The sequence below is a fragment of the Tursiops truncatus genome, chromosome X (genome assembly GCF_011762595.2).
Source record: "Tursiops truncatus isolate mTurTru1 chromosome X, mTurTru1.mat.Y, whole genome shotgun sequence".
NCBI lineage: Eukaryota > Metazoa > Chordata > Mammalia > Artiodactyla > Delphinidae > Tursiops > Tursiops truncatus.
In genome coordinates this window covers 15,080,531-15,106,275 of record NC_047055.1, presented here as the reverse complement: position 1 = coordinate 15,106,275, position 25,745 = coordinate 15,080,531, and the positions used below count along the sequence as shown (strand labels likewise).

The 25,745-nt window shown below is 41.6% G+C and overlaps 1 protein-coding gene across 2 annotated transcripts in view; it reads left to right on the top strand.

Annotated features, from left to right (window-relative positions):
• The window catches only part of SLC9A6 (solute carrier family 9 member A6), a 52,418-nt gene extending 29,649 nt beyond the window's left edge, over positions 1 to 22,769 (top strand). The window contains exons 11-17 of one of the 2 annotated variants that reach the window (XM_033850139.2): positions 1,231 to 1,342; positions 2,263 to 2,416; positions 7,067 to 7,156; positions 8,312 to 8,342; positions 10,617 to 10,696; positions 16,338 to 16,443; positions 20,075 to 22,769. In XM_033850139.2, coding sequence (XP_033706030.1) covers positions 1,231 to 1,342; positions 2,263 to 2,416; positions 7,067 to 7,156; positions 8,312 to 8,342; positions 10,617 to 10,696; positions 16,338 to 16,443; positions 20,075 to 20,347 — 846 coding nt within the window. In that variant the 3' untranslated portion in view covers positions 20,348 to 22,769. The remainder of the gene's footprint in view (positions 1 to 1,230; positions 1,343 to 2,262; positions 2,417 to 7,066; positions 7,157 to 8,311; positions 8,343 to 10,616; positions 10,697 to 16,337; positions 16,444 to 20,074) is intronic. The other variant, XM_033850137.2, reaches the window with a different exon arrangement.
• The last annotated feature ends 2,976 nt before the right edge of the window (positions 22,770 to 25,745 follow it).

Genomic DNA, 25,745 nt, shown 5'->3' with positions numbered 1-25,745 from the left:
TAGTAATATCAGGATTGTTACCCAGTGCTCCCATGGGAAGCAACTTTATCAATGAGCATGTAATGCTTATCTGCAGTTCCTTTTGCCTTTAGTCCTACAAACTCCACGCATTTCCAAAGTTACTTAGGTGAGCACTGTTTTCCCCCACCTTCTTTTTTTTCCCCCACCTTCTTTTGTTTTTAATCTTAGATTTTCCTTTATATTCCTTTCAGAAAATGAGGTGGAGACTGTATTGTAACCCCTGAAACCAAAATTGTATTTTAAAGCAAGAGTCTCTATAGAGAGCAAACTGGAGAAAAAGACACTAAAATTGGTTTCTAGTTAAAACCATTCTTAATTCCAATTAAGCCTTCCCTTTGAAGCAGGGTGAAAGTGTAAACTCAGAGAAGTACATCAAGGTTAGCAGGAATTTCAGTGGTATGAGGTGCTTGAGCTGCCCTTTGTTCTGAGGAAGCAAGGGCAAGTTTAGCCAGTATTACTCTTCCCCCTACCAACACTGTCAGTTAAGATGAACTAGACTGTTATATTAGTAATCTTAAGGTTATGCCAAAGAAGCTCTGTTTTTAAACATGTTCCTATTCATCTAATGAATATCCTATATCTTAGACCTGCACTGTCCAATTTTGGTAGCAACTAACCACATGTAATTATTTAAATTTAAGTTAATGAAATTAAATGAAAATTTCAGTCACACTAGCCACACTTCAGGCACTCATCATGTTGGACAGTGCAGCTATAGTACTATCGTGGCAGAAAGTTCCATTGGACGGTGCTGAGTCAGACAGTGGAATCTAAAGACTGTTACAGGGAGGGGGAAGGGTAAGCTGAGATGAAGTGAGAGAGTGGCATTGACATATATACACTACCTAACGTCAAATACATAGCTAGTGGGAAGCAGCTGCATAGCACAGGGGGATAAAAGCTCGGTGCTTTGTGACCACCTAGAGAGGTGAGATAGGGAGGGTGGGAGGGAGGTACAAGAGGGAGGGGATATGGGGATATATGTATACATATAACTGATTCACTTTGTTATACAGCAGAAACTAACATACCATTGTAAAGCAATTATACTCTTGTAAAGATGTTAAAAAATTTTTTAAATTAAAAAAATAAGTAAAGACTGTGTGTTAGAAACTGAGCTCCCTAAGATAGTGTTTCACCATCTTGAAGGTATAGTGTAAAGAATGTTAATAATGAAAAGAATTATCCTTAACCTATTAATAATTTTAGATTGCTATTTTCTTGGGAAGAGCTGCCAATATTTATCCCTTGTCCCTCCTACTTAATTTGGGTAGAAGAAGTAAGATTGGATCAAATTTTCAACACATGATGATGTTTGCTGGTAAGTTATAATTCCCTCTCTTGCTTACTCCAAGAAACAACTCACAGTGCATACACCAACCTGATTTCGGACGGAAATGATATGCTGATAATGTGAGACTCCCTTAAATATTAAAGTTGCAACCTCCAGTAGAAAATTCTTTTTAAAAGTGTGCCATTCCCTTCTATGGGGATTTTTTCATGTTCTGGTTCCAAATTCCCAGTTCGGAACTATGTCACGTGTAGTGGAGGAGGTAAAGATGATGCATTTTCACACAAAAACCTGTATGTGAATGTTTACGGCAATTTGTAATTGCCAAAACCTGGAAACAGCCCAACTGTCTGTCTTCCAGTGAGTGAGGGAATAAGCAAACTGGTACATCCATGCCATGGAATGCTCCTCAGCACTAAAAAGAACAAACTAGTGATACACACAACAACATGCATGGACGTCAGAGGCATTATGCTGAGTGAAAGAAGCCAGGCTCAAATAGTTACATACCATATGTTCCATTTACGCAACATTCTCAAAAAGACAAAAGCCCAGCGATGCAGAGCAGATCAGTGGTTGCTAGGGTTTGGTAGGGTGACGAGAGGTTAGACTAAAATGAGGGTAGCACAAATGAATTTGGGAGAGGGGCGATGAAACCACTCTGTGTCTCACTTGTAGTAGTGGTCACACACCTCTATACATTTGTCAAAATTCATGGAACTGTACACCCAAAAGAGTGAACTTTAGTGTAAGTAAATTTTAAAACAGATTTCAAAAAATTGTTAAACGATCAATGCCTGTATCATCTGCTAATTCTTTTTGTATTTGTTTGTATATACTTTTGTATGTTAAAATGTATTACGTATTTGTTCATGCTCTTCTAAGGTCTCAGAATGTGCCCTATTTCTCTGAATTTATGAAGCTCGCATTGTCCTTCCATTCCCTTGTAGGCCTTCGTGGTGCAATGGCATTTGCCTTGGCCATTCGAGATACTGCCACTTACGCCCGCCAAATGATGTTCAGCACCACACTTCTGATTGTGTTTTTTACTGTGTGGGTGTTTGGTGGTGGTACCACCGCCATGCTGTCATGCTTGCATATAAGGTAAGTAGTGAGGGGCCCTCATTTTAATATTAAAATATAATATGGGTTGTTTTAATCATGAGACAATTTTGAGCTTTGACAGGTCTCTAATATTTCGTTTCTTTTAAAAAGTATATAACATGTAGTACAGAAAAAAATGGAAAACATGCAAAAGAAGAATAAAAACTGTTGTTAACACTTTTGAGGGATGTCTTGCTAGACCTCTTGCTGTGCTTTACATATTTTTTTAACAAAAAGGGGCAACACTTCAGGTACTCTTGTAAACTGATTTTTAAATGTAATATAGCATAGACATTTATGTTAGTAAATATCATTATTTTAGTGGCTGCATATATTATAATTTATTAACCAAATCCCTACCATTGGACTTTTGTATTGTTTCTAGGATTTTGCTGTTATGGCTAACAATTGAGGATTTTGCTCTTACTGAGTGTGAACGTTTGTAAATGCATACACCATTGTGCACTTATCAATTTCCTTAGGATGCATTCCTAAAAAGTGGAATTGCTTCGTCAAGGGATATGCCTCTATTTAAGGTTTATGATCCGTATTACCAGACCGGATCAAAAATCTTCTTATATTTGCAGTATATGAGGCAGTCCGGTTTATCCCAACCCCAATCACAACTGGATATTGTCATTCTTTCTCATCTTCATGATCAGCATGGTTCCTGACCTGACAATCCAAGGCCAAGGTTGTGACGTCTTAGTCTTGAATGCACACTAGTTAATGTACTCAATTGGAAAACTCCCTTGTATCTCAAGAGTTCTGCCTTTGTTTCCATGGGTATAGCAGTGTATGTTGCTAAAGCCTTCGTAGATTTTACTTCTGTGTTTGGCTGTAACTTCATAGACCTTAAGAGCTACTGAGCTTCCAGCATGTGTAAGGTTCATTAGCAAAAACAGTATTTCACATCTTATAGAATCTGTTCTCCATTTTTTTTCATTCTATTATGCCTTTCTCTTAACACTCTAAATTGCAGCCGGCGCTCAGACTTTGAACGTTGTTACTGCCTTTCTCTCCCTTTACTGTTCAAATCCCTTTCTTACAATTCCTGTGCTGTTATCGTAGATAATTGAAAATACACCAAAATAATGTTCTTGTAACCCTGATTATTACTTCAGGGAGGACCTGGCATTTGTTGAGCACCTACTATGTGCTAGGCATTGTGCTAGGTACATTTTACGTATTTGTCTAATGACAATCGCTCCATTTACAAGTGAGGAAATAGAGGCTTAGAAAGTTTCTAAGTTATTCAAGGTCATACATATCATTAAGTGGTGGACAGAGGAGCCTCCAGTCTCACTTAATTTCTCCTAGAATGCTGCATCAAGAAATGAGGGTGGTCCATTTTTGAAGGATTAAACTCCTTTTTTTCCTCAAGAGCTTGTAAATGAAGGCTCTTCCTTATTCTACTAAGAACAACAAAATTAAATGTGAGATAATTTAGGAAAAATAACAGTCTTAAGTGGAGTCTCAGTGTTTAAGTAGAATCAGTTCTCTTCCCTAACTGCCTTCCACGTAAACCAAACCAAATACCCACGCTTACCCCCCGCCAAAAAAACCCCACAAAAACCTACCTATTCACATAAAGTCGAATCTACCTCACCAGCTTTGCAAGCTTTTTGGCTCCATCTTGCCTGTCCTGTAGCATAGTTTGGCATTCAGTTGTATCCATTACTTTACAGTCTTAGGTTAACTCTTGTTACTGTTGTTGCTGTTTGGGGGGGTTTTTTTGGCCTCTTTTCAAACAGAGACTGGAATTTAAGTTTTTCTTACCTCCCCCCAAATTTGTCTAGTACAACTGTGAGGATACTAAAAAGTCCTCCAGGTTTAAAATTCATGCAGGATCAGACCTGACTTTGAGTTCTTGCCCCTTCGTTTAGTAATTCTGTGATCTTGAGCGAGTTCTTTAACCTTTCTCAGCCTCAGGTTCCCTGTTTGTGACGTGTGTAACAGTACCTCCCTCCCAGGGTTGTTGTAAGGATTCAGTGAGCTAATTAATGTCTGTAAAGCCTTTTATTCATTCATTCGATAAATACTGATTGAGAACCAACTATGTGCCATGGTTCTCTAACTTAGTGGTTCTCAACTGGGGGTGATCCCCCCCGCCAGGGACATTTGGCAGTGCCTGGAGACATTTTTGATTGTCACAATCTAAGAGGGGAGGCCAAGGATGCTGCTGAACGTCCTCCAGTGCCCAGAGCAGCCCTCACAACAAAGAATGATCTGGACCAAGATGTTGGTAATGCGAAGGTTAAGAGACCCTGGTCTGGAGAGGTGCAGTGGTAGTAATAAGATAGAAGAGGTCCCTGGTCTCATAATGTCTATACTGTGGTGGAAGAAGACAGATAGTAAGCTAGCAAGTAAATAAATGAAGATGACAATTTTAGATGATGTTAAATGCTATGATGGCAAACAAGGTACTATGATAGTAGCTGGGGATAGATGTATTTTATAGGTGGAGATCAAGAAAGGTCTCTCTGAGGTTAGATTTGAGCTCAGTCTACCTGAATGACAAGATGATGCCAGTTAAATGGTGAGCAGGAGGAAGAGCAGTCCAGGCAGAGGGGAGAGCATGTGCAAAGGCCCTGAGGTAGGCACAAATGTAGCCTATTGAATGGAAAGGAACAAAGCCCACCTAGCTGGACTACAGTGACTGAAGGGTAGGTAGGAAACGAGGTGGGCAAGATCCTTTAGGGGCAGGGGTTGGCAAACGTGTCCTGTAAAGGGCCAGAGAGTAATATTTTAGGCTTTGAAGGCTGTATGGCCTCTGTCTCAGCTACTCAACTCCAGCGTGAAAGTCCCATAGACAATATGTGAATCAGTTGCCGTGGCTGTGTTCCCACAAGACTTTATTCACAAAAGCGGGAGGTGCACCGAATTGGCCTGTGGGCTGTAGTTTGTGGACCCCTGCTATCGGGTCCTGTAGGACACGGTAAGGAGTTTTTTTTTTTAAATCGAAATTGGCAATCTTGTAGGATTTGAAAGCAAGAAAGTGACATGATCTGTCCTGTTGCGTGGACAACGGAGTGAGAGCCAGCCAGCTCTTCGTAGGTCCTTTCGCATAGTCTGTGACAGTCACCTTTGGCTCCTTGTCATTTACCACATACTTTGCATTTCTCCATCTCCAAACCTTTGCTCACACTGTTGCCTCTGCCTGAAATTCTCTCACTCCCAGGAGATGGCACAGCTCAAACGCCTCCTCCTTTTGCCCTCTTCTTTTCTCTCAGCACCACTCTTCCGTCTGCATGGAGTACCTCTGTTACATCACGTGTTTTGGTCAGCCTTGTAATAATGATATTGTTATAAGAGCTACCATTTAGAGAATGTTAGTGATGTATGGGACACTGTTTTAAAATCTTTAGACACATTTTCTTGTTTGATCCTTGCAGCGACTCTGTGTGGGGTCTGTCATCCCCATTTTCCAGGTGATCGAACTGCGGTTCATAGGGCCGCATAACTTGACTGAATTCAAACAGCTAGAAAGGAGATGAGGCCAGATTGGAACCCAGCCCTCCTGGATTGCAAAGCCCTTAGGGATTATGCTCTAGTTGTATCTGTCTCCCCCACTAGTCTGTGAGCTCCTTGAGGGCAGAGCCGTGTCTAATTCATGTCTATGCCCTGTGCTTAGCACAGTGCCTGGCAGATAATAACTGCTCTGAGAAATTTTATTACCTTGAATTGGCCTCCAGTACTGTTCCATCTGAGAATTACAAATGTGCTGTCTTCAGGGGGCTTTCCTGGTGGTGCAGTGATTAAGAATCTGCCTGCCGAGCTTCCCTGGTGGCGCAGTGGTTGAGAGTCCGCCTGCCGATGCAGGGGACACGGGTTCGTGCCCCGGTCTGGGAAGATCCCACATGCCGCGGAGCAGCTAGGCCCATGAGCCATGGCGTCTGGAGCCTGTGCTCCGCAATGGGAGAGGCCACAGCAGTGAGAGGCCCGCATACTGCAAAAAAAAAAAAAAAAAAAAAGAATCTGCCTGCCAATGCAAGGGACACAGGTTCGAGCCCTGGCCCGGGAAGATCCCACATGCCGCGGAGCAACTAAGCCTGTGCACCACAACTACTGAGCCTGAGCTCTAGAGCCCGCAAGCCACAACTACTGAGCCCACGTGCCACACTACTGAAGCCTACACGCCTAGAGCCCGTGCTCCACAGCAAGAGAAGCCACGACAATGAGAAGCCCACGCACCGCAACGGAGTAGCCCCCGCTCACCCCAGCTAGAGAAAGCCCGCACACAGCAACGAAGACCCAATGCAGCCAATAAATAAATAAATAAATAAAATTTATTTAAAAAACCAGAAAAACAAAAAAACCCAAATGTGCTGTCTTCAAGACCACTAGATGTCACTTGAGATACACAAATGTGATTAGAGTTTAATCTGGCTAAGAAGATATTAAACAGCTTCTGGCCATCTTAACAAGGAAGAAATGAGCGTTTCTTTCAATTCTGAAGCTGGTCGTGGCCATCTGTTTTCAAGTCTTTGGCCCTGATTCACTTGCCTTCCAGATAAGGTCGTGCATCATTTTCCTCCCTTCGGTGTTACTGGGCTGCTCCTGCTACAGCTTCTCACACTGCTATTTTTACTGTGTTGTCTGTAGTAGTGACCTTAATCGATAAACATTTGAGCACCTATTGTGTGTCAGGTACTGTGCTAGACTCTGGGGATACGGAGATGAATTGGGACATGGCCTTTATCCTCAAGGAGCTCACAGTCTTTTGGGGGAGACTGACCGGTAAATAACTATACTGTGCTAAGTATTATAATAAAGGAATCTAGAAAGTGCTGTAAAAGTACAAAGGAAAAGTCCCGCCTGAAGGGGCCATAGAATGGTTCCTTTGGAACTTGAAAAAGGAGGACAAAAAAAAAAATAAGGGGCAGTACATTTCCGATAGAGGGAACACCATGAGCGGAGGCGTGGAAGCTCAGGGGAGGACAGGATTTGGGGAGAGGAGCAGTCGGTCTGGCTAACAGCGGGTATGTGGGCGAGGATGAGGGGAAAGCTAGGCTGGAGCAGCGGGGGAGGCTAGCTTGTAGAGTCTTGCATGCCACACAAAGGACTTTAGACTTGACCCTCTGGGTTGCAAGCTGCTCTCAGAGTCTTTTGTCCAGGGAACAAGCCAGTGAGTTAGTTCTCTGCTTTAGATGGCTAACTCTAGAGGAGAGCCTGGCAGCTGGGCAACCTTACAGCCAGTTGCTCCAGACCCCACGAGTCAGAATGAGGCCCGAGCTTGAGCAGTTGGAAAGGAGAGAAGACCTGAGAAACAGTTTAGGGGAAGAATGAGCGGGGTTGGTGAGTGCTCGTGCTGAGGGGGTAGAGGAGTCAAAGAGAGCTTCTTCATAATGAAGCTGTTCCCTGGGATACGGAAAGCAGATAAGAAAGAATTCTGAAGAACCAAGGCTAATGTCTGTCCATTAGCCTATGGGAAAACCCCTGTAATTGGACCCTCTCTGCAGTCATAAGAGGATGTTGTCGTGAGAGCCAAGAGGTCCGAAAACATGCAGCTCCCTCCTGGAACTGCATTGGGCCAGCCTTGTTTTTGGAACTACGTTGTAGTTCTTATTCAACCACTGGGGCAATGCTGCTTTCCCTGACTCCTGCTTGTAGTGGACTTACAGAAGAAAAAGTTCTTTTTCTGAAACTGGTAAGTGGGATTGGATTGCAGGAAGAGAATATTAGTAGACCCTGCTTGCCTTAGGGTCCAAGCCGTGCTAAGGAGAGTGGTGGGAGCCAAAAGTCTACGTCACCAGCCATCGAGAAGCACGAGAATATTAAGCATTCCATAGCTTCTGCGTTGAGAAAAGTAGTTGCCTGACAGTGCCCATATGTGAATAGACAATTTTTCTTTTGACTGCAAGATCTCATTTTCCTTTTGTGTTTCTCCTTTAGGGTTGGTGTTGATTCAGACCAAGAACATTTGGTAAATATGCATTTGTGTTGTCTCTGGCATTTCTGTCAAATGTGTAGTCGCTTGGAAAGAAAACAAATCTACTGTAGACTTCATGTCACTATTATTTAGATCCTGTCCTATTTGCATCAGCTTTTAACTGACATCATTCCTGGCTTTTCTCACTGCCCGATAGAGACAAAACTGAATTTTAGGCAGCGTGTGGTTATCAAGGGTGACAGCTCTCCTATCTTTGGGCCAACCTGGGCTTTGGCCACAGACGAGAGCAGTCCCTTAAGTGCTCCTGGGTTTTCAAGTGACTGCTCTGGCACGGGGAGCCTTTTTCCACTTTGGTTTGCGCATGAGGGCTTGTCTCTGATGTAAGCCCCACTCCAGCTGCTCTTCCTGTGTAACTTTCAAATTGGATGACCAGCAGCTGCCCTTGAGAACTGCCCAGAAGCGTTGGACTCTTCAGCCAGTCTTTCCTGCCTGTTCAGGAGAATGTGCTTTCTTACCCCGTGCCTCAGCCTTGCCCATGTTTCCTTGCTTACTTCCATGTGTCACTTTCTCAGTTCTTCCTCTGAACCTGAACCTGGTAGACTGAATGCAGTGTGACTCAGTGCCTTCCCTAGACTGACCACCCTTTTCTGGTATTTTCCCGCCACTTGTTAATACTTTCTGAGCACCACTGACTATATGCCTCTGCCCTAGACATGAGATGGGGAATCACAGAAATGAGGTTTTTGAAGATGGAAAGCATCTCTTTAAAAACACAGTTCTTTTTCTTGTCTGAAACAAGCCCTGGTTTATTTGTCTTCAGAGTGTAGTTTAAAAATGTTTTTTATCAGATTCATTTCCTGAATGCTAATTTTGCTAGCTATTGAGTGCTGAGTGTGTACGTGACATAGTAAGTACTTGCCCCTTTTGTGGTCGGAACCTTAAAGTATAATTTCATGGGCTTGCACTATTTGTACAACAAGGCTGGATAAATTCCCATGACGGTGAGCTGCTGGGGTGCTTTCCAAGGGGCAATAGCTCCTCAGTGCCTCCACCCCCACGGCCAAACAAGAAGAGTTACCAAACAGGCCCTCGGACAAGTGCTTGATCACCATCTGCGAAAGTCTCCACTTGCTATGTCCCCTCTGTCGCCACAGAGGACAAATGGAAATGGAGTGACAGGGAGAGAGCCAGGTAGGTGAGTAGCAGCTGTGACATCCAGGAAAAAAAATCTCATTTTTACCTTGCCCTCAAAACCGTATGGATGCCTTGGCTCAGTATATTGTTTACTCCGTATTTCGAGTGTCCACTGGGAAGCCCAGAGGAAGATTTTAGTAACTACAGAGCGTGTGGGAGTTGGGTGTACAGGTGCTCATGTGGTGAGAGGATCATGTGAGATTTACAGATTCGTCGCTCTTCAAAAAGCGGAGACATACAAACCAATGCCTCCTGATGTGAAAGGAAATATGGGTGATTCTCCGCTCTTGTAAGCCCATACAGTGTTCTCAAACATTTTTATATTGTCTATGTTTTGATACATGTTGAGAGGAAGATTCATTTATTTCGAAGACCAGGAAGAACAGGAACCAAAAGCCAGAATCTAAACTCCGTACTCTTCGAAAATCCCGGAAACATAGAACATTCATGCTGGATAGAGCCTTCGAGTAACATTGTATACATGAAAAAACTCCGCTGGAGAGAGGGAAAGGGAGTTGCCCAACTAGTTCGTGTCAGAGCCGAGAGGAACCAGGTGGCCTAACAGCGCCACTGCTGGCCGACCGCATCATATTACACATAAGGACCCAGTTGATGTTTTGGGGGAGCTGTTTTTGAAGCTGCTTGCTGTTACTTTTCCCTCCTACCCAGTCAGGCTTAACATGGAATTTCCCTACTTACTTACATTTTGCTAGTGTTCTAAGAACATAGTAGCAACTTTGAAAATGCCAGTTAACTTTGGGACCCATGACAACTCCCAGAGATCGGGATGTTGATGGGATGTTTTCTACTTAAGGTGCAGTTCACATGAGTGTAAGCCTTTCAGATTTAGGGGATGGATTATCCCACACTGATCTTTTTAAATGCCAGTAGACTCATAAATCAGTAAGCAGCCTGAGTAATAGAAGTGTTCAGAAAAACACTTCAATTTTTTATTCCCAAGCTGCAGTGTACAAGCTATTAAATTTCTCATGTTACCCATGTTGGAGAGTATCTCGTATGCGGTAGGCTATGTTCCTGATTCTACAAAGAAATGACTCTTAACTAAATGTGTTTTTATCTTTGTGTATGTATTGATTTATAATCTGTTTGCAGGGTATTCCTGAAAGTGAAAGAAGAACTACCAAAGCAGAGAGTGCCTGGCTTTTCCGGATATGGTATAACTTTGATCATAAGTATCCTTAACTGAGAAAAAAAATGGCAGTGTGGACGTGGACGCTAGAGTTTAATGGAACAACGGTTTTGACCACTCTCTTCCTGAACTGGAATATAAAACCTGCCTTTGGTCTTCCCTTTCCCCTTCAGTGTAGTAGAGAAGGTTACCAGAGGAAACCCACACAGATGAATCCTCTGAAAACCCATGGAACCAGTAAGGACTGGTTATTGCAGAAGCTTGCTGTATGCAGGGACTCAGGAGCCCTTATGATAGACTTGTTTTGATATATAGGTTTATTTATTGAGCAAACTTTAATATTTATTGTCCTTTAGCTAATCGAGTGAATGCCGCAAAAGGGATTTGTTGGTGTTTGTCCGTGTGCTTGTTAGAGTAAAAGAGGAAAGACTGCCTTAGGAAAAAACATGAGAATGAGAAATTCAGTGATGCTAGGTACCGCAGTAGTCAGCGATGTCGTTTTTTCTCTGACCTTTCCACAGACTGGGAGATTCTCCTCTCCATTCAGAATGCCAGTGCTTCATTGTTTACCAATTTCCTTCTTGTCCTATCGTAACAGTCTTCTTCATAGTTATACTTTGGGTCGGGCTATATATAATAACCTGTTTAAATCATGCCTTTTAAAAAACATTTTATCACTCACTATTTATTAAAATTAATTTCTTATTTGAAAGTTGAACTAGAAAAAGGGACCATGGAGTTCTTTCTGGCTGAGACTTATCAGTAAGGGAATCAAAACCTGGTTTATGTTCCATTGAAGCAAATTTGGGACAACCATGTAAAATGTTTTTCCCTTGCTTTTGACTTTCTGATCAAAACCTTCTATGTTTACAAAAAATGCGCTTGACAATTATCATTAGAAGCTACTATTTACTATATTCTGTTTGCTAGATTTTTACATTCACTTTTTACGAGGACTCAAAATTAATATACGGGAACATGAATACTCGCTTATCTATGGTATTAAGACTCCTATTAGAGGGAGAGAGATCCTGGCTCCTTAAAATTGTTTAATGAGGGCTTCCCTGGTGGCACAGTGGTTGAGAGTCCACCTGCCGATGCGGGGGACACGGGTTCATGCCCTGGTCCGGGAAGATCCCACATGCCGCGGAGCAGCTGGGCCTGTGAGCCATGGCCGCTGAGCCTGCGCGTCCAGAGCCTGTGCTCCGCAATGGGAGAGGCCACAACAGTGAGAGGCCTGCGTACCGCAAAAAAAAAAAAAAAAAATTGTTTAATGATTATGTCATTACTTTTGGCTCCATTATCAGCATTTTGGGTATAAGCCACTCCCATATCTCTTGAGATTTTTTTCATCCTTCTGATTTAACAAAAATTGTTTAGTTTTTCCTTCATAAATGTTTTGTATATTTTCTGCATAATATACAAAATAATTAAATGATCCTAATGTAGAGAAAGAGTAGAATAATATTTTTTTATATTCTTATAGAAGTGACCACCAAGAATTGTTTGACTCAGTACTACTAGACTAAGACTTGGTAATTTTAATACCTAGTGCCGTAGTATAATTAATCATTCATCATTCTAGATTTCAGTTCCTTTGTGCAGTCCGTTTGTTCATTTGTTATAATTGAGATATAACTTAAATACAGTAATGTATACAAATCTTAAGGGTGCGGCTTAATGAATTTTGACTTATGTATACACCTGTGTGCCTGCCACCCATATAAAGATACGAAGAACACTTCAAGCACCCCAGAAGGCTCCCTGTTTTCCCTGCAGTCAGTAATGACTTCCCTGAAGGCCTTACAGCCAAAAGGGCGGCCACTGTTCTGATTCCTTGCAACATGGATTAGTTTTACCTATTTTTGATCTTCATATAAATGGAATTATATACTATGTATTACTTTATGTTTTGCTTCTTTCAGTCAACATTGTGTAACTTATCTATATTGTTGCCTGTACCAGTAATTCATTCTTTATCATTGCTGTGTAGTGTTCCATAAATAGTATGAATATACTACGGGGTTTTGGTTTTTGGGGGTTTTCTTTTTTTTTTTTTTTTTGGTTAAGGATATCTCAGAAACTATTGTTGATAAACGTTTAGGTTGTTTCCTGCTTTTGACGATTATAAATAAAGCTAAACATTTGTACATCTTTTTTTAAAAAAATAATCTTTTAATTAATTTATTTATTTATGGCTGCGTTGGGTCTTCGTTGCTGCGGGAGGGCTTTCTCTAGTTGCGCTGAGCGGGGGCTGCTCTTCATTGTGGTGCGTGGACTTCTCACTGCGGTGGCTTCTCTTGTTGCGGAACATGGGCTCTAGGCACACGGGCTCAGTAGTTGCAGCACGTGGGCTCAGTAGTTGTGGCTTGCGGGCTCTAGAGCATAGGCTCAGTAGTTGTGGCGCATAGGCTTAGTTGCTCCGCAGCGTGTGGGATCTTCCCCGACCAGGGCTTGAACCCGTGTCCCCTGCACTGGCAGGTGGATTCTTAACCACTGCGCCACCAGGGAATTCCCTGTTTGTACATCTTTTGATGAACATAGGCACTCATTTCTCTTGGGTATATACCTAGGAATGGAATTTGGAGCAAGTGTATGTTTAGCTTTAATAGATATTGCCAACCTGTTTTCCAGAGTGGTTGTAACCAATTTACACTCCCACCAGCAAGTTAAGTTGTTCCACATCTTCTCCAAAACTTGGCATTGGCCAGCATTTGAAATTTTAGCCATTTCAGTGGGTGCGTGGTGATATCTCATGTGGTTTAATTTGCATTCCTCTGATGAGGTTTCCTTTCATATGTTTATTGGCCATTTGGATATCCTCTTTTATGAAGTGTGTCTGTTCGGTTCTTTTGCTCACTATTTAATTGAACTGTCTTATCTTTTTTTTATTTACTTGTAATTCTTTCTACATTCCTGAATTGAGTTCTTTGTTAGTTATATGTATTGTGACTATCTTCTCCCAATCTATAGCTCACCTTTTCATTTTTGTAATCCTGTCTTTTGAGGAACAGAAATTCTTCATTTTAATGAAGTTTATTTCATTAATCTTTTCTTTTATGGTTAGTGCTTTTTGTGTCTTAAGAGATCTTTTATATCCCAAGGTCATGAAGATATTTTCCTATGTTTTCTTCTAAACATATGATTGTCTTAACTATCACATTTAAGTCTTCGATCCATTACAAATTGATTTTTGTGTATAGTGTGAGGTGTGGGTCAAGACCTATTTTTTCCCATACGAGTATTCAGTTGACCCAGCACCGTTTATTGGAAATGCCATCCTTAACCCACTGTATTGCAGTGGAAATTTTGTTGTAAATCACTTGGCCATATAAGTCGGGGGGCTCTTGTTTCCGGACCGTCTTTTCTCTTTGTCTATTTTTACATCAATACCACACTCTCTTAATTATTGTACTTTTTAATAAATCTTGCTATCCAATAGGAGAAATTCTACAGGTTTGTCATTCTTTAGTATTGCCTTAGCTATTTTAGGTCCATGGCATTTTCATCTAAATTTTAGAAACAACTTGTCATTTTCCATACATACATGCACACTCATGCTCACACACACACAGAAAAAAAGCTGCTGGCAAATTATTGAATTTGTATTAAATCTGTGGATGAATTTGGAGAGAACTGACATTTTAACAATATTGAGTCTTCCGATCCATGAACACTGTATATCCTCCATTCATTTAGATCTTCTTTAACTTCTCTCATTAATGTTTTATAGTTTTTAGTGACAGGTCTTGCACATCTTTCATTATATTTATCTCTATATATTTGGTATTTTGGGTGCTATTGTAAATGGTATGTATTTCATTTTATTTTATTTTCTACATTTTTGCCCTTAATATATAGGTATATAATTGGATTTTTATATATTGGCCTTGTATCCAGCAATCTTGTTAAGTTTACTTACATTTCTAATAGTTTTTAGATTCTATTTTCTATGCACATAACCAAGTGAATAATAATGTTTTATTTTTATGTCTTATTATATTGGCTGGACATTCCCAGTACAATGTTAAATGTAAGTGATGATAGCGGGCATTCTTGTCTTATTCCTGACCTAAGGGGGAAATTTTTCAATATTTCACCATTGAGTATGATGTTAGCTGTCAGTTTTTGAGATATCCTTGATCAATGTAAGAAAATTCCTTTCTATTTCTAGTCTGCTAAGAGTTCTTACCATAAATAGGTATTGAATATTATTAGACGCTTTTTCTACATCAACTGAGACGATCGTGTATTTATTTTTTCTCCTTTAGTGTGTTATCTTGCTGATTTTCATCAATTGTTTGAATGTTAAGCCAATTTTACATTACTGGAACAAATCCCACTTGATTATGATATTATTCACTGTGTATGTCACTAGATTTAATTTGCTAGTATTTTGTGTCTGATTTTTGTGTCTTTTCATGAGAGGTATTGGCTCGTGATTTTTTTTTCTTGTAATGTCCTTGTCAAGTTTCTATAGGAAGATTGTGCTAGTTTTATAAAACAGGTAGGGAAGAATTTTTCTCTTTTTCTATTTTTCTGGAGGAGTTTGTGTATTTCTTAAGTCTGGGAAGATTTTAACCAGTGAAGCCTTCTGGGCCTGGAACTTTTTGTATGAAGAGGTTTTTAGTTTCTTTAATAAATACAGGACTATTCAGATTTCCTTTTGTCAATACTTGGTAAGTTTTAGTTTTTAGGGAATTTGTTCTTATAGAGTTAAATACCAAGACTTATTAGCCTCTGTACTAGCGTGTTAAGTACCACTAAACTACGATCTGGTACTTTCTGTACTTAATGCACTAGTAGAATTCATCATTCCAGATTTTCAGTGGTTTTGTGTGGCAAGATGTTTTATGAGCTACGTAAGTGTGTTTATATGAAGTACTTTAATCTTAGAGTTTATAAATATGTGAATTTATGTAAATTTCTTTGGCCTCCTCATTTTTAATTGAGAACAACCTTAAGTTGTAATTTTAGAAAGTAGCGAATATGTATGTGTCTTTCTCCCTTTTTCTGCTTTTTCTCATGATTCCCTCTTTTTTTCTTCTGAGTATCAAATATATTGTTGCATCTGTTTTTATTTTTATTTTTGGAGAATAGATGAATACTGAAATAAGAGTCTATGACAGAGGACCTCATGATGCATAATTTTTTTAATGTTTTTAGAATTGAGTTTCCTTTGATACTAAAGTTTCAACTCATTGAAGAGGCCAGCTGAGTCTACAATAAATAATTAAAACCATTTTTATTGCTATATTCTACTACTGGAATATTTAATCTCTTTTTAGGCTCTTACCATTCTTTAGTTTCTTCCGTGTCTCCTTCAGCGCTAAATTGAGAGTGATTTTGTCTTCCTTTTGGCTTTAGTAAAATCAGAAAGGCAATATGATGTAGTGGAAAGGGCATAGGATTTGGAATCAAGCCAATCTGAGTTCGAGTATTGGTCCTCCGTTTACTTAATTGTGTGACTTTAGGCAGATCATTGACTTCTATGAGCCTGAGTTTCCATATTTGTAAAACAGAGATAATAATAAAATCTCCCTCCCGTTGCGTAATAGGGTCATGAAATGGGACAACATTTGCTATCTGAATTGGTAGGTACACTGTGACAGTGATTGTTATCAAACAGATTGTTCTTTTAAATTGGTAAAGAAAGGAACGCAGCTCTTCCTTAACTGGCACAGCTATCTGAAGCCTCTGCTGACGCACAGTGGGCCTCCTCTCACGACAACCCTCCCTGCCTGCTGTGGACCCGTTGCGAGATGCCTAACCAGCCCCCAGGCTTATGAGGTAAGTTGGTTTTATCCAGAACCTAAGTTCTTCATTAAGTTAAATTTAAAACTATCTGTTCTGTGGATGGGTTACTGGTTTTTTGTTTTGTTTTGCTTTGCTTGCGTTTAAGGTATAAAATCCACAAGCAGGAATATAAACATATTTTGCTCAGCCAGAAAATGCACTGAAATCTATAAATATAATTCACCGCCTTTGAGCCGTCATTTGAAAAAAGATACAGAATAGCATCTCATCTTACTGTCAGTGATTTTAGTAAATAATTCTATTTCCATGCTGGTTTTCATTTATTTGCAGCATGTGGCCTGAGCTTAGTACTAACTGCGTATATTGTAATCTATAAATCAGGGTCGTCACAGTCATGTGGAGAGGATTACTAAAACATTTTTTGATGCCCCTAAAGTGCAACAGATGCTCTTTTATTTCGGGTATTAGGGAAAGTTTATCTACCTGTGTACCGTATTGCTGGGAGGCATGGATATATCTAGATATAATCTAGATTCCATATTTTTTCCTTAGCTGCCGACATAAGATTAGTGATTCAGCAGGTATTGCCACAAAGAAAGAAATGACAAATGCTAACCAGTTTTTATTTTAAAATATGAACATTTAATTTTTCAAGTTCTTTTTTAAAAACCTTTACTTCTAACCCAACCCTTCAAAAATAATCTGGTGCATCAAATAAAGTACCCATGTTAACAAAACCCACCAATTTTGACTACTCTGATGCAACACCTTGAGTTGAGAGATGAGGCTGTGGTAAAGCAGTGTAGACGTGCACCCTCCAGTTCCCTGTGACCGCCTCTGTGGTGTTTTCGAGCAGATCCCACAGAGAACGGATGGGGAAGAGGAGTCTTAGCAGGGGTGGCACCTGGGTCAGGGAGGAGCACCCTGCAGCGTTGTATTATGTTGAGTCAGTGCACAGTTCCGACAGACTACTGGTGGGCTGGGGGGAACACCCCGTGTTGTCTTGTCCCTCCCTGCCACTTTGCCCAGGCTCCCATATCAAGCACGGCCCCCATTCCCTCTTTACCCTGTTAGCCCATGTGGCTCTGTGCTGAGGGGTCAGCCAGCTTTGTCAGTTAAGTCATTGAGGTCTGGCTCTGGGATTCCAAAGACCCACTCGCCATCACCAAAAGCCAGAAGAGTTCCACAATGCCTGTGTGTCCTGTGGATAGCAAAATACGGCATTGTTCTATTCATTTCCTTGGGCTGCCATAACAGAGTACCCCGAACTGAATGGCTTAACAACAGAAATTTACTGTTTCAAGTTCTGGAGGCTAGAAGTCTGAGGTCAAGGTGCCAGTAGGGTTGGGGCCTTCCGAGGGCTCTCTCCAGCTTCTCGTGGTTTGCTGGCCATCTTTGGCATTCTTTGGCTTGAAGATGCATCACACAGATCTCTGTCTTCATCTGTACCTGGCATTCTCCCTGTGTGCACGTATGCGTCTGTGTCTCCAAATTTCCCCTTTTTATAAGGACACCCACCAGTCATACTTGCTCAGGGCCCACACCAAGGACCTAATCTTAATGTGATCACCTGCAAAGACTCTATTTCCAGATAAGGTCACATTCACAGGTACTGGGAGTTAGGATTTCACATCTCTTGGGGGGGGGGGTGCGGGGGGGAGATACCATGTAACCCATAACAACCATAAAACTTAATTTTTTAATTTAATTTTTGCTATGTTAACTACTTATTAAATTATAAAAGTAGCATGCTTACAGCCAGATATTCAAACAGTATGGAACGTACAAAGTGAAAAATAAAAGTCGCTCTCTTTCTCCCACCTCCATCCCCCAGAGGCAGTCTTTATTAAGGGTTTATTTTGGATACTCCCTGCTATAGTTTATCTACACAAACTTATATGTGTATATATAGCTCTCTTTATTGTTTTACACAAATGGGATCATAATAAGAGTATTGTCCTGCTACTTGCTTTTTTCACTTAATGATACAGCATGGATATGTTTCTAAGAGTCCATGAGATCCCTTACCTTCTCTCTATTGGTGGCTGCACAGTGTGGTTTTGCCAAGATTGATTTAATTAGTCTCCTGTGGCTAGACCTTTACATTGTTCCTCCTTTTGTGTTTTTGTTATTACAAACAATGTTTACAGTGAATATCCTTGTGTATATAAATTTACCCAAGAATATAAAGTTATAAAGAATAGATTTTAAAGGTTAAGTTGCTAGGTCAAAAGTCATATGCATTTTAAAATTTGGTAGATATTGCCCCAAACCTGAAACTTAATAAAGTCATTAGAAGGTGCTGAAGAGCCCCTGCTGACGAGTGAAGGTGCCACAGAGCTTTGAGTATTGCTGAATTAAGCGTTAGACACGCTTGTTAGACTTAACTGTTATAAATGGATTGGGCAGGAAGGGATTATGGCTGGTTGGTGGAATGGGTTTGTTTGGTTTTTAATTCACATGTCTTTGTCTTTGAGTATTTAGGCAAATTTCTAGCAACAGCAAATTTTTTTTAAGTTTAAAAATTTTTGTCCAATCGTGCCCTCAGTCTATTTGACCATCTTAGACAAATTTAAAGATTTTAAACACGCACAGGATAGGAGAGCTGAGTGTAGGATGTTTCTGTCAGCTCTACTTCCCTCAAGGAGTGTTAGTCACAGACTTTTTTTTTGCTAGATCAATATGACTATTTAGAATAATTCTTACTCTACATTTTTAAAAATGACTTTCTGATTTTTAAAAGTAATATGTACTCATTATAATAAAATTTCAGATAGTACAAAAACATAAGAAAATAAAAACCACTAGCAATTCTGTCATGCAGAGCTAACTATCATCATTTTGTTGAATACCTTCTAGACTTTCCTGTGCACATGTACACTTTTTAATTTGCCACAGTGGCACTATATATGCTAGACGTTTTTCCCTTTTCTGGAACTTTATTTATATTCTTTTTGGCCCCAAAGTTTCCATTAGAACCAACGCCCATTGAGCTGGGTGACAAGTGTGTAGTGAGGGTTCAGTATTTCTAGGTATTGTTGATACGGCAGTAAAAGCTTCATTTATATAAATCTGTTCAACAATCAATTGAACTTATATTTAGCGAATACTTTCTCTGTGCCCCCAAACTGTTAGGTGATTGAAGTACAGCGTACAAGGGACTTAGGGTCTAGTGCGGGGGGGGGGGGGGTGTGGCGCAGACCACTGCCTGAGCAGTTACGCAAAGGGGTAAGTGCCACTCTAAGGAGAAGACTAAGTACAGGACGCTAGGGAGAACACAGGAGGACCCCTAAGCTAGCCTTGGATGATCAAGGAAGACTTCTGGGAGAAAGTGACTTTTCAGCCAAGACCTCAGTGATAAGTAGGCGCTAGTTACATGAAGGAGGGGAGAGGGGACAGGACGTAAGAGAAAGCACGAGAGATTTGGGGCAGCTGTCAGCACTTCAGTCTTCGGGCACACAGTGAGGTGGGTGAGGTCAGAGAAACAGAAGGTGGTGGGAGATGAAGCTGAGGGGCCCAAGTCGCACAGTGTCTTTTAAGCCAAGGTGAGGACTTTTGACTTTATCCTGAAGCTTTTTAAATAGGGCATCCTTGAAAATTCTGCTATTGGAAATGTTTCTTGAATTTCATAACAATTCGCAAAACTTATTTTATTTGAATTTAGAACCAGGAACAGTTGAAAGATGATGACTCCGATCTTATTCTCAATGATGGTGATATTAGTTTGACGTATGGAGATTCTACCGTGAACACTGAATCAGCATCGTCCGGTGCCCCTAGGAGATTTATGGGAAACAGTTCTGAAGATGCCCTGGATCGGGAACTTGCATTCGGGGACCATGAACTGGTCATTCGGGGAACACGCCTGGTTCTTCCTATGGATGACTCTGAACCCCCGTTAAATTTGTTAGATAATACAAGACACGGTCCAGCCTAAGCTTACTCATAACTCACTTAGTGATCTGTAAAATTTGCACATGTGATTGTGAAGAAATTCGTACTACCTAAAAAGTCCCAGTGCATGTCTCTGAATGTTTAAGCTGTATAAATGCTATTTATATGGCATCGAAAGACTATAAATACCCTGTACAAGGCAGATTGTGAACAAACTCTTACGTTTTATTGGCTGCACTATGTAGACCGGATCTGTTTTAGAAAGTTAATTTCAGTGATGTCATGTGTCCCAGCTTTATGTCCCAGTTCAAGTATACAAGGTGACAGATTTACTCTTTCTTATATTTACTTGACACTTAACCAGAGTACCGAGTTCTCGTGATATGAATTAATTTTAAGGCAATGAATTTGTGGGAGGGGAGGGAGAGGAAGAGGGGGGAGTGCTAGCAGGAGAAGTTCCTTTGTCGGGAAACTTGTGTTGATTGCTGCTGCCTCTGTCGTGACCTTTTCCTTTCCTTTTTGTCCGGTGGCCTGTTGTGGTGCAAGAGGCCAGTGGCTCTGGATCTTGCCCCATTCAGATTGGGGAGTGAAGTGCGGGGGCCCTCTGCCCCCCTTGCCATGAAAAGAACAGATTTGTTGGCTACAGTACACTGCTACTCGGAAAAGAAGGCTGCACATGACTTCCAAGACTTTGTTTCTTTTCTTCCACTCCAAGACCTGGGAAGGAGTCGCGCCATCCAGCCCACTTAGCCAAAGTACAGTTGTATATAGTTCAGAGCACTTGATTTCGATTTGGAGGGGCTGGGGCAGGCGGAGAGGGGGCAGAGGCCAGGAAGGGGAGTAAGGAGCATGGTGGTTTCGGAGAGCTCTCCCCCCAAATATGTAAATAATATATACCAGATAAGTTTAAATAAGAAATTCAATTGCTGCTTACTTTTTGATTATGTACTTTATGTGTATAGCAAGCTTTGTGGTCAGAAGTTTTTATATGAATTTAAATCGCTGCTCTTTAGCAGCCAAACAGGAGCAAAATGTAAAACTTTTGAACTTACTTGTGTCTGATTGTCATTCATTAGTCTGTAGTTGATGTTAAAAGTTAATTTATGAATCCATGACCGTTCCACACTACACCACAGCCAGTCATGAGAGAAGTACAGCGCTGCGGAGAGCTTGCTGTGAGGGCGGTTGCTCCTTTGTGTGCACCAGGTGTAGTTGTCTTCATGCTCATGTGACATTTTAATATGAAATACCTAAGCTGCCATGTTTGTTTTGTTTTTTTACAGTTGTCAAGGAAGAGTACATAACATTGCCCATTTCGTATTCAGAGTATGCAAGTGGATCCTATTTTGTAAGCTGCAGATACCTAATGGTGCATTGAATCTTAGCGGGGGGATCCTTTCCGACACTGATTCTGACCCGTCAAAGTTTCAGAAGAAAACTAGAAACTTCTGTGGGTTTTTTCCCCCTCAGGTCTGAGTAGCATTGCCTTAAATCGTACCCAATTCAAAAACGGATTTGTTTATGCGATGTTCAAATTGTCCAACACAAAATATCTTTGCAAACAAAATATGTACTTGTCTTCCCAAAGGTTTCCTTGCTGTGATGCAAACACTCCTTGCGATTTTGAGGGAATTCTACTGTTGGACCCTTGAGTGGCAGCTCTAACTGTTGGCATAGCCATTTGTTATGTAGTGGTAGTGACTTTCCTGCTATGCAGGAACCCCGTGAAGTGTGCATTTTCTACAATGTGTGCCTCTTCATGCAGTCAATAATTTCTTGTTAATGTGTGTTTGAGGGGCTTTGAACTTCAGCGTCATTTACCCACGAAGTCATTCACGTTGTAAAAGGTTATATAAGAAATTCACAACTACCTTTTTTATCCTGTCAAGTTACTGAGCTCACTTTATGAAAATTGCTGTAAATACTTAGCATGACAAATTCAGTAACTCGTCTGTTTCAGCATGCATAAGACCTTTTCTTAGGGAAACTGATAAAGTTTGAGTCAACTAAATCTGCCTTCGTACTTTATCAGAGGGGAACCAAGTCTGCTGCGCTTACATCAGCATCTGGAAGATTCTCCTCTCTAATCTGCGTGCGCATCTCCAAGCAAAGAAGCAAAAACAAACTCTGCTCATACATCTATTGGTTTGAGACACCTGAATGAACTTGGATGAGGTACAGTCTGAGTTCCCATCATGCACAAGTAGAACTGTTCTCGGACTTGTTTTTCTGTTCTTTGTGGACCCTACACGTTTGAATGACTTGAACGTTGCATCTTTTCAAGTTATTTTTTAAGGTTCCTTGGCATTTTATCCTAGTTGTCCGTGTTTGGCAATGTGCTGTTAAAGTAATAGACTTTTAATCTTTTATGTATTTTTTGTTTTCCCTTGGAGTTCTTGGACAGATGTTATAGTGGTTTCTTTTAGGAAAATCTGTCATTAAAAAAATTATAGCCTTGCAAATAACCACTCACAGTGTTTGAGTCACAGTTTATTCTAGTGAGAAGTGAAGAGTGCTGACTTCATTTATTTTTCTACCTATATACCTACTGGGAAAGGGGGAAGACTGATGTTTTAAAAAGCAACAAACAGAAACCTAACAGAACGTAACTTACGGGGTGGCAAATTTCTGGTGCTTATGTGTGAGGCTGGATGTATTTGCTTATGGGACCATTTAAGAAATACGACTCAAAGCAGTCGAATCTGTTACATTGATTTGTAGCCTGTTAGCTCAGTGGTGGATAATGTCATGAAAATGTTAGTTCCATTATATGGGGGGAGTAAATTCTGTATCCAGTTAGGTAGAAAGGCAGTTGCAAGTTGGGTTGAGAGCACGATCACACAAATAGTCCTTTTTCCAAGTTAAAGACAGGTCTTTCTCTTTGTACGTAAGAAGTTTTGTAGGTTGGGGTTTGGTGACAGCAGCTTTGATGCTCGTTTCTTGAACAAACGCATGTTTCCTAATTCACAAATAAAACCCTGCATTAGATTTGAGCAAGTCTATTTGTTTACCTGACTCAGGGCACAGGTGTAAGGAGATGGAAATGTAGATGTCTTGACTTAATCAGAAAGTCCTTGCCAGGAAGTACTGCACACAGATGATGCAGCATTGGGGTATGAGGCTTGAAATAAACTGGGAATGATAAAAATAGTGCTCATTTTTTTGAGCCCCCTTAGATCCAGGCAGTGTATATAGGAGGTGTTCTTTTCATCCACATTTTAATCTAATCTTAATCATGCTTTGTGTTATTCTCCTTTCACAGATAAGGGAACTCAGGTGGAGGGAAGTTGTCACAGTGCTAGTAAGTGACAGATCCAGGATTCAAATCCAAAGTCTAGATTTGTTACCTGCTACTCTCCCAGCTCCAATAGCACGCGATGGGCTAGTCCATCTTGAGTATAACTAGAAGGATGATGAAAGGAGTTGCAGACGTCCATCCTGCTGCCCATCCACCACCTGCTTGCCATCAGGCCAGGGTAGGGCATGAAGTCTCAGCTCAGTCCTTCCGTCTGCTGCACTGTTGGCTGCCAGACACAAGTTCCCCTGGTTGGGAAGTTTCTCGAATTCTTAGTGAAGTGCCCTCCTGTATCTCTTTGAGCCCATAGGTGAGGCAACCTGGCTGGTGCCATGCCTTCACACTCTGCCTTCCAACATTTCCACCAAGGGGCCCACCTTTTATGGCAGACCGCGAGGTCCTGAACAATGGCTCTGCACCCGCAGAGTTTGGTGTAGTAGAAAAAAACCAGGGTTTGGAGTTACACAGACCTGGGTTCAAATCTAGACTCTACTGCTGGCTTATTGTGTAACGTCGACCACTTACATGTTGCTGAGCCTTCAGCAGTTTCTTAGTTGTAAAGTTAATTCATTCAAGAAATATTTGCGTACTTGCTTTGTGCCCCACGCGATGGCTATAGCAGCAAATAACAGCAGTTCCTGCTCTCACAGAGCATACTCTACAGGGGATGCCAACAGCTGTCTCACGGCATTGTTGGGGATCATTCAGGCAAGAGAGACTGAGTGCCTTCGGGTAGGGGAATATCTACCTCAAATAACCAGCAAATAACGTCAAATACAATCATCACACGATAGAAAAATACAGGAGGCTCTGAGAGGGCCCTGTAATTCGGTGATAGGGGGATAGGGAAGCTTTTCCTGACGACGGGATATTTAAGGTTAGACCACAGAGTAACCAGAGGGTCAAGCAGATGACAGGCGGCGGGGGCGGGGGGGATGAGGAACATTCCAGGCAGAGTGAACAGTGACAGCCTCCGCCTGTAACTGATCTTCGACACAACATTCATTCAATCAGATAGTTATGGAGTGACAAACATACCAGGTACTGCGCTATTTACATAGCGAGAGGAATAAAATGGATGCCGGCCACCCTCTTAGTACTCACACATCAGTGTGCAAGACAGGAAGTACCCAACAATCCTAACGAGGAGCACCTTGAACCCAAGCCTGCCCCTGCAACTTTGTTCCTCCAGCCCTCTCCCACCGCTCCTCTGAGGCAAGTCCACGGCCCTCTTCTGGGTCGCAGCCTTCAGACGTTGGAGAAGAAGAGCTGGTGTGTCTTCCTTGAGTCTTTCCGCCCCGTGCTGACAACCCCATCGCCTCCCTGTCTTTCAGACACGTGCCGGAAGTCCACTGTTCTGGACATCTTTATGAATGCACCTGAGAGCACATTGGCTGTTTGTTTCAGTGGCCTCGTCTCCCTCATCTTATGGCGTCACCAGAAAGCCTGAGCCGGCACCCTGCCATCACGGAGCTTCCAGTCGGGGAAGGCCAACCATAAATAGACAAATACGCACATCAAGTAATTAGAGACAGGGATGAGTACCAAACAGGAAACGGCATAGAGGGTACTGGGTGCGAGGCGGTGGTGGCCCGGTGGCTGTGGAAGGGCTCATCGAGGAGGCCTTGCTCAGGAGGTGACACTAAAACCAAGGCTTGAAGGAACTGCTCAGGCAGAGGACAGCGAGGAGTGGTGGGAAGGTCTGCTTTAGGGTAGACGCTCAATGAATGTTTGTCGAAAAGGAGCGAAACGTCCTCCTGCCCTTTACTGAGTTGGATTTAGAAGGCCAGCATGGTGGAGTGGGAAAGCCAGAGGCCGGAGGCCAGCCCTGCCTGCTGCTCGGCATGCTGAGGAGGCTGCTTGAGCCTCTCTGAGGCTGTTTCTTCCTTTATAGAATGATGACAGGTCACGGATCCCGCAAACATTTACTGAGCTGCTGTCATGTGCCAGCCCTGTGGTAGGTACTGGAGTATGATTCCAGCCGCGAGTAGCTGCCAGGCCTGTTTGGGGGATCAGGTGAAGTGATGTACCTTGAAACGTTTTGACCGGGATTCAGAAGGCTCTTGACATTGAGCTTGAGTATTCTGTCAGGTTTTGCTGATGAGGTGCTATATGAATAAACTACGGAAAACTCTCTGAAGACCGT